The sequence below is a fragment of the Lactuca sativa genome, chromosome 9 (assembly GCF_002870075.4).
Source record: "Lactuca sativa cultivar Salinas chromosome 9, Lsat_Salinas_v11, whole genome shotgun sequence".
Taxonomy (NCBI): domain Eukaryota; kingdom Viridiplantae; phylum Streptophyta; class Magnoliopsida; order Asterales; family Asteraceae; genus Lactuca; species Lactuca sativa.
Window position 1 is genome coordinate 51,035,004 of NC_056631.2, and position 9,117 is coordinate 51,044,120.

The 9,117-nt window shown below is 35.9% G+C and overlaps 1 protein-coding gene and 1 pseudogene across 5 annotated transcripts in view; one reads left to right on the top strand and one right to left on the bottom strand.

Moving 5' to 3' along the window:
• The first annotated feature begins 681 nt into the window (after positions 1 to 681).
• On the top strand, positions 682 to 2,528 carry LOC111921320 (cytochrome P450 93A3-like; annotated as a pseudogene).
• Positions 2,529 to 5,491: 2,963 nt separating this feature from the next.
• Positions 5,492 to 9,117, bottom strand: part of LOC111921257 (serine/arginine-rich splicing factor SC35) — a 3,741-nt gene continuing 115 nt past the window's right edge. Inside the window, exons 1-13 of one of the 5 annotated variants that reach the window (XR_006187305.2) lie at positions 9,076 to 9,117; positions 8,929 to 9,007; positions 8,131 to 8,210; positions 7,969 to 8,035; positions 7,815 to 7,886; positions 7,509 to 7,739; positions 7,230 to 7,431; positions 7,059 to 7,147; positions 6,791 to 6,859; positions 6,583 to 6,668; positions 6,427 to 6,502; positions 6,236 to 6,317; positions 5,492 to 5,704 (exon numbers count right to left, since the gene is read on the bottom strand). The exon at positions 9,076 to 9,117 is cut by the window's right edge and continues 115 nt beyond it. Coding sequence is in view for 1 of the 5 variants with exons in the window: in XM_023916831.3 (XP_023772599.1) it covers positions 7,142 to 7,147; positions 7,230 to 7,431; positions 7,509 to 7,739; positions 7,815 to 7,886; positions 7,969 to 8,035; positions 8,131 to 8,210; positions 8,929 to 9,007; positions 9,076 to 9,117 (779 nt within the window). In the remaining 4 variants the exon portion in view is untranslated. Of the gene's footprint in view, positions 5,705 to 6,235; positions 6,503 to 6,582; positions 6,669 to 6,790; positions 6,860 to 6,938; positions 7,148 to 7,229; positions 7,432 to 7,508; positions 7,740 to 7,814; positions 7,887 to 7,968; positions 8,036 to 8,130; positions 8,211 to 8,928; positions 9,008 to 9,075 lie in introns of those variants that run through there. The other 4 variants (XR_002860120.3, XR_002860121.3, XR_006187306.2 and 1 more) reach the window with 4 other exon arrangements.

Below are 9,117 nucleotides of genomic sequence, written 5' to 3' on the forward strand. Positions count from 1 at the left end.
CGAAGGTCAATAGAGTATGTCATAATGCTCTGATACCATATGATTTGGTATTTTCCCATGAATGATCTCTTTCATTAAACACAAATATATACACTTACATAATACAATAATGGGCCAAATATAATGGGCTATACAATATATAATAATACACAACTAATAATTTAATATTTTGATTATTTATCAACAACCTCCACTAATCACAAATATACTTATTTGATAATTTTATATACACATTTAAAATAATCAATATTATATTTTATTTATAGATAATTATGATTTATATATTTTAGAATATTTTTTATTATACATTGTATTTAACCTAATATATAATACTATATTGCTAATTGCTTCTAAAGTTTGAAGAAAAAAATAAAAGTAAAAGAAGTAAAGAACCAATGACACTCCATGTAGACGATCCATTCACCCAAGTTGCCAAAGGCTGAGTGAGTACATGTATTTAAATAATAATAATAATAATAATAATAATAATAATAATAATAATAATAATAATAAACATAAAAATTTACTTGAATACCGATCTCAATTTCTTAGCAATATATAAACGATTGCAGTTTCTTACCTATAAACATATCCTAAAGTGTCCAGACATTGTGTATACATTTAAGCGCCTATTTTATGTGGTTGAGCACAATATCATCTTAAAAGTTTTGCTAACTCGCTATAGCCGATTTCCATGGCTATTTCTACATCTTTCTCATCTTACTGGTCTCCCTCATCTTTATGGTCGCGTTTTTCAAATCTGCTCGTGCTAAATCTCATCTTCCACCGACCCCATTTCCCCTTCCGATCATCGGACATCTCCACCTCCTTGCTCCAAGCCCTCATCAAGCTTTTCACAAGCTTTAATTTCAGTCCAACATGGGCCAGTTTTCCGCGTCTTTCTGGGCTCCACACCTTGTGTTGTTGCTGGATCAACAAAAACAGCTAAAGAATTGTTTAAAACATACTACGTATAATGATGCTTTCTTAGACCGACCCCATAACTCAACCTTGGATTACTTTACCTACGGAGGCAGTGGCTTCTTCTTTGCTCCTTATGGAGCTTACTGGAAGTTCATGAGGAAGATAGTTATATCAGAACTCCTTAATGGTAAAACACTCGAGTCCCTCCTTCCAATCAGGCGTGACGAAATGATACGTTTATTAAAAGTTTTATCACAATCGGCAAAAGTTGGGAAGTCTGTGGAACTTGAGGGGGAGCTGATCAAGATGACAAACAATGTGATATCAAGAATGCTTATGAGCAAGTGGTGTTCAGGAGAAGATGATAAGGCAGAGGATATAAGGGAAATAATTACGGAGATAGGGGAGCTTATTGGTAAATTTAACCTTTCGGAATTCGGATCATATATGGTTCTGTAAGTATCTTGACTTGCAAAGAATTGGAAAAAGGTCAATAAATATCCGTAGAAGATTTGATGCCTTGATGGAAAATGTCATGAGAGAGCATGAAGAAGCAAGAAAACATGACACTGGAGAAATGAACGACTTGTTGAACATTCTACTCCATATCTCAGAAGATGAGAGCATGGATAAAAAGTTGACCAGAGAGAACATCAAAGCCTCCAGATCATATACTTTTTTAATGTCTGTATTTGCAACTTTTAATATATGTATATGTTCCATTTTCAGGATGTATTTGGTGCAGGAACAGACACGTCGGCATTAACTACAGAATGGGCTTTATCTGAACTCATTAACCATCCAAACATTATGAAAAAAGCAGTAGAAGAAATCGACCATGTTGTGGGTAAAAACAGACTTTTACAAGAATCGGACATACCAAACCTTCCTTACCTCCAAGCAATTGTCAAGGAAACGCTACGTCTTCACCCCACAGTCCCAATGATTCAAAGAATATCAACAAAAGATTGCATTGTCGGAGGTTATGATATTCCAGCAAAGACCACTATTTTTTTCAACGTGTGGGGCCATGGCCGAGACCCCACTAACTGGGAAAACCCACTCGAATTTAGACCGGAAAGATTTGAAGGGAGGAAGTTGGATGTGAGAGGACAAGATTTTCAGTTGTTGCCATTTGGGAGTGGGAGTAGGATGTGTCCAGGGATATCGCTAGGGTTGCATGTAGTACATGCAACCCTTGGCTCTATGATTCAGTGCTTTGAGTGGAAGGTTGGGAAAGAAGGGAATCTAACTAGTGTTGATATGGAGGAGGGTATCGGGATAACACTTCCTAGAGCGAATCCTTTGGTTTGTGTTCCTATGGCGCGACTTCATCCCATCCATCCAGGGTGTCAATTTATGACACGATCCTCACGATAAAAATACATCAAACGAAACAAAATCTGGACGAAATCAAAATTTTAATTCGTGTTCGTGTCGTTTTCGTGTCAAGATTAAAAAACAAGATTTCGTGTCGTGTTCGTGTTCATAAATTGACACGATTAAGCATGTGGTTGTCGTGTTTGTCGTTTTTGTCGTGTTATACAGTATATTTTTAAGTATGAACGAAATACATTAATAGTTATGTAATATTATATTTGCCGTGTTGTGTCGTGTATTAATTGGTTCGTTTTCGTGTTAATGAATAAAAAACACAACATCATGTCGTGTCGTGTTCGTGTTATACAAAACCTTGTTGTGTCGTGTCGTGTCAGACAAAAACACGACACAACTGCCCGATTTGACAGCCTTATGTAATATGTATGTCATTGGTCGAGTATTAATAACACAAAGTTGACTATAGATTGATGTCATCTTTTCATGACTCCTATTTTGGTCGAGCATTACTTAACACATGCAAGCGGACTTGTCTTTTTAATGTAATGCAAACAATGGCATGGCAATAAAATATAATGGAGAAGGGACTTGTCTTTTCATGCATTGTTTAAAGTTCATCATGTCATGAGAGACTTTCCTTTGCATTTGTGCTTTTCGTTCACTACTTTTTGAGTTTGTTTGGGTCCCTACAATAATATCATCATTCGTTTAGGACCCAATAATTACTTTAATCAAGTGTTAAATTTTAGTGGTTTAAAAGAAGGAAGTATCATTCAAACACCCAAATAAGTTTTTATTGGAGTTACCTATAACTTGTACGAATTGTTTTAGATGCTTTTACTTTTGTATGACATCTAATATTTCGTTTTATTTAAGATAACATGATACTGCCGAGGACAATAAATAAATAAATGAGTAAATTACACGAATGGTCACTATGGTTTAGGGTAATTTGTGTGTTTAGTCTCTAACTTATTTTTTAACTCGGAAAGTCTCTACTGTTCAATTGGAAACACCACATGTTAGTACTTTTACTCCTTCCTCCACGATCCCTTCTCCAAATCCAAACTATCAATCATCCACAACCAGTTCTCACGCCAAACGTAATCAGGTCCTAGCTGCCCATTATGGAACTGCTGCCCAAAGTGAACATCCAATGACCACTAGGGCTCGTACAAATTCTATGAAACCTAAGGCCTTCTCGACATCAGTTACATCTAATTCCTCCATTGAGCCATATACATTTAAACAAGCGAATAAGCAACGGCGGTTCTCTTTGGGTGCACGCAATGCCACCGGCAACCACTGCTTTTTCTATATGTAGTGTAAAATTTTCGAATTTTTTCTTTTTTCTACTATAAAATGTGTTGCCGGTAACACCTACTACGAACCGGCAACACCTACTATGGAATCTTGCATTCGCCCCTGCGAATAAGCACACTTGTTGGCAAAAAGCAATGCAACTTGAATATGATGCATTAATGCGAAATATCACATGACCTCTTGTTACTTGTCCACCTAATGTTAATGTTGTAGGTTGCAAATTGATTATCGTATCGAACGACATTCGGATGGTACAATTGATCGCTACAAGGCACGCCTAGTAGCATAAGGATACAACCAAGGAGTGGATGATTTTGAAAGATTCAGTCTGGTCATTAAACCCACCACCACTCGTCTCGTTATGTCCATTGCTATATCACAGGGATGGTCTATTCGTCAATTGGACATCAATAACGCGTTCCTCAGTGGCAACTTACAAGAAGATGTATATATGAAACAACCATCTGGATTTGAAGACGCCCAAAGGCCAAATCATGTATGTCGATTACACAAGGAAATTTACGGGCTCAAACAGACCCCAAGGGTCTGGTTCACGAAACTCAAGACTTATCTTGTTCGTGTAGGATTTTGCGAGCATGCCAATCGGGCACGTCACAGTTTTTCCATGTCACAACCAAAGTCGTCATCTACATTCTAGTCTACGTGGATGATTTAATCATCACAGACATCAATCCCTACCTAAGCCAATGGCTCATCAATAATCTCCACCAAATGTTTACTCTCAAAGACTTAGGCGGGTTACATTATTTTCTTGGCATTCAAATCGAACGGAACTCAAAGGGCCAGATCCTAAGTCAAGAGAACTACATTCGATACGTTCTTGAAAAATGCAAAATGGTTGCAGCTTCTCCAATCTCTACTCCTGCTGACCCAAGCTCGCGTCTCACTCTTGCTGGTGAACTATTTTCTGAACGAAAGTTATATCGACAAATAGTAGGGTCACTACGCTAGAATAACTCGACCCAACATTGCTTATGTTGTTAAGCGAGTATGTCAATACATGCATTCACCAACGACTCGACATTAGCAGGCTGTGAAGAGAATTTTACGGTATCTAAATGGTACTCTTACTCATTCTTTACATTTTACACCATCCCAAAAGAGATCCCTCACAGCTTTCCCCGATGCTGGTTGATTATCTAACAAAGATGACAGTCGTTCCCAATATGGTTTTGCTATATATCACAGCTCCAACCTGATAAGTCGGACCTCTAGAAAACAAAAGGTAGCAACAAGATCAAGCATAAATGGTACTCTTACCCATTCTTTACATTTTACACCATCCCAAAAGAGATCCTTCACAGCTTTCCCCGATGCTGGTTGATTATCTAACAAAGATGACAGGCGTTCCCAATATGGTTTTACTATATATCACGACTCCAACCTGATAAGTCGGACCTCTAGAAAACAAAAGGTAGCAACAAGATCAAGCACTAAAGCAGAGTATATAGATCATTAGCATACACATTTGCAGAACTCATTTGGATTAAACAGCTTATGTTTGAGTTATACGTTTCAATGACTCGGTCTGCATTAGGAGCAATCTTCATAACCAAAAATCTTGTCGTAAGCACCAAGTCAAAACACATAGCTCTAGACTTTCATTTCATTCGCAAACAAGTTGAAGCTAAGGAGCTTATCATATCAAAATTCAAATGTATCCTCGGCACACATATTTTCCAAGGCTCTTCGTAAGTATCACTTCAATTCCATTCGTCATAAGCTTCAAGTTCGTTCCTCCCATGAGCTTGCGGTGGGGTAATAACAGTAACATCAAATGATACACATGTGGTTAGATTGCATGTGTTTAGAAGATTGTTTCTCAGTTAAAGTTAATTGTAGACCTAGTGTACAACTGTATATTTAGAATTTTGAGTTGTAAACCTTGTATAAATTGCAGTCTTTGTATTCATAGTACTGGCTTCAATATAATAGAAAAACATTACACAATTGTCATTATTTACACCTAGGGACCATCTATGAAGTTTTTTGAACTAAAAAGCTATATATCAAATGTCTGGAAATGAGGTTTAGCCTAAAAAAATAAACGTTGCCACTATCCTTAGTTTATCACCAACCGTCTGAATAGCTTCAATATCTGTTTCAATTTATTTGTTAGTCACGGATGATATAAATATATCACGTGAGTAAACAAAAACTTACAACTAAAATGATGAAAAATGTACATTTGTCTAAAAAGTTATTTGTTTGGAACATAATGCATATAAAAGCCACACATCACTCCATCACTTGCGGGGCCAATTATTAGATACTATAAGAAGAAATAGTACAAGCTATATCAACACACAATACTAAATCAGATACAGACAGACACCCAACATCACCATACAAATTTAGAGAAACACATTTCCCGCTGCCCAAGAAATAAAAAAGTAGAAAGAGACATACAACATCTCTAATAAAACATTTTATAAATTTGTTAACTGAAATATGGAATTATCTTCACCATAGACAAACACTAACGACAGAGTAACAAACATTTCATAAAATAATGATTTTTTTTTTTTGTATTTTAAAATCAAATACAAATTCTTCAAAACTTTATTTCTTCAAATTTATAAAAATGCAAAAATTCCAAAACAAGTGCAACATAAATACGAAGACTTACACTTTAATTATACTTTTGAAAGACATAATACTGATTTTTATTTCCAGAATATCAACACCTCATTCTGTTACTCCAATAAAAGCTAAAAGAAAGTTGTAGCATTTTCAACACATGTTAAGCACATAAAACACACACACACACATAAAAGTGGTAAATTTGAGGTGCAAGATTTATGAGATTTGATTATTAACCTTAATTCACCAGCATCTATAAACACAGCACCAACACGTGCCTATCACTTGACAGCTTAATCATCGACCTCAACTACTGTATATATCACCATTTCACTAGCATCAGATTAGCCCATTTTTAGGGGAGCATATGTGTTCTTATTTTAATTTTAGAACCTTAAAATTTTTAGGATTTTTGTTCAGCAGGCATGACGTGTCAACAGCATAGCAGCAATATCAACTTCAACCATCATCCCCTTTCCCTTTTATGTCCCAAAAACAAAGTAACCAATAGTAAGAAATATGAAAAAAAAAAAAAAAAGTATATTCATTCTATTAGTCAAAATCCTAGTTTGACTTCAGGATTTAAAGGTTCAACTCTTACCAACTGCAAACCAAACACTGCTGCACCAGTTCTCACCAACATCAACATCAACAGCAACACATACTCTATCTATATAGTGCAATCAAAAATTTTCAGTTTCCCAAATCAATATGCATGCATAATAATAATAAGTAATAACACAGCCAAAAACATCCAAAAACAAAACCCTTCACATAACATCAACTCCCAACAGTTGAAAACATCTTAGATGCAAGAAATCCAAAGTATGCAAAAAAAAAGGGATACAAACAGATAAAAAAAAATTAACCTTCAAATTAAGCATCAGGAAATGAGTTTTCACAAAACAGAACACTGCTCTCGATTTCATGTCCATACATGCATCTCCAATTCTCATTCCTGTAAAACAAAATCCAACCAATCAGCATCACTGAAAAAACTCAAATACCAAATAAAGTATTTTAAAAAAAAAAATACTCACATCAGCATCAGAACGATGTGGTGATGGGCTTCTAGAGTCAGGTTTCCCACGAGGGGAAACACTTTTTGGAGTAGGCGACCGATCTTTCTCAACACGCCTTGCTGGACTTCTGCTCCTTGAAGGTGTTCTTCTTGGAGATGCACTCCTACTCCTTCGAGGGCTCACACTATTTCGGGCAGGCGATCGGGCAGGGGAAGTGCTTCTACATAACAGAATCCCATATAAACATTTTCAAACACACTTATCCCATAGAAAAAGAAACATAACATTTGTATATACCTGATAGGAGATCTGCTTCTGATAGGAGATCGACTTCTGCTTCTACCCTTTTCATCTTCATATCTTCCTCTTCTGCTGCGCTCTTTTCGATATTCAGGGCTTCTGCTTCTGCTTCTGCTTCGACTTCTGCTTCTGTATCGATCCCTTCCTCGATGCCTCTCGTGTTCAGATCTGTCTCTGCTTCTGCTTCGGTTTCTTCTTCTGTCCTTATAGTCATCTCTATGCCTTGAACTACATGAACAGTTTATGATTAAGATGAAGAAAGAAAAGGGTGTGTTTGTATGGAAGAAAGAAGAGTCTTTTTACCTTGGTCTTGGACTTCGGCTCCTTGATCTTCCCTTCAGCTTCTCAGCTGGTTCAAGTATTCTTCCCTTATGACTAAAGGAAAATAAGTAACAGATTTGTTAATTTATAGTTCGATAGAATGGAATGAATAGCAACAAAAGTGAGTGTGACTCACATTCGTTCAGCATCAGGCCCATACTTGGCGAATTGAACCATTATCTCTCTGCCATCAACAACTCTTCCTGAAGAAATGGCATAAATGTAAGAAGAAAAAGAAAAGATTGTTTTTTTATTTATGAAATGGATTCTTTAGAAGAAATAGAAATTCAGTTGTCACCATCAAGCTTGTCCACTGCCTTCTGGGCTTCATCTGCATACTTATATCGAACAAAGGCAAAGCCTCGAGAATCCCCAGTCCTATAAGGAACACAGGAATTACACACCAAGTTAAGTCAAATATACCTAGACAATTATGATTCTGTTCTAAGAAGTTTAAACAAAAGGAAAGGTGGGGAATAGAAGCAGAAAATAATGGAATTGTACATTCTCCTGTTTCAAACGCATATGCAGCTTCAGATGTGATACATCTTATATAATTTGAAAAAAAATGTTCAATTCATAACAGAATCAAAATAGATTATGGGAAAGTTAACAATAGATTTGGGTTAAATGCTAGAGAGTGTGAGTACATTTCACAGACTTGTGTAGTATAGCATCCTAGGTTCATTTCTTCCTATTAAAGCATTGTTCTTTAGAAATTATACCTAAAATAACACTGTTATCCGATACAAAGCAATTTTCCTTGCAATGAATTTTAAGCAACTTTCTTTTTCTTGCAATAAATAGATAGACTTTTAAAAGCAAAAAACTGTAAGTGTAATTATATAAGTAGGTTTTTCTTTGAGAGCAATGAAATTTTATGTTATAATAGAAAGAATTGAAAGGATAACAAACAAATAAACAAAAGTCCGGTTGCTAATTCTGCATTTTGCCGTATATGTTCCAAAAGTAGAAATCTGTCAACCACTTCGGCCATTCGGTGTATGAAAAATGTCACATAAGAAAATTACAAACGCGAGATTCCACAAAAATGATAAATCATATTATTTCACATTAAATTGGGGAAAAACTCTACCTGCGATCTCTAGGGATGAAAACATCAACAACCTTTCCATACTTATCAAAAAGAGGGAACAAATCATCGGCAGTTGTACCTGGAAAGACAAAACTCGTTAGACAAATCGGGAGTTTTATAAATCGAATGATGAAATTATGAACTTACGAAACGTGATGTTGAGGACGAGGAGTGAATAGGTATCTCTGA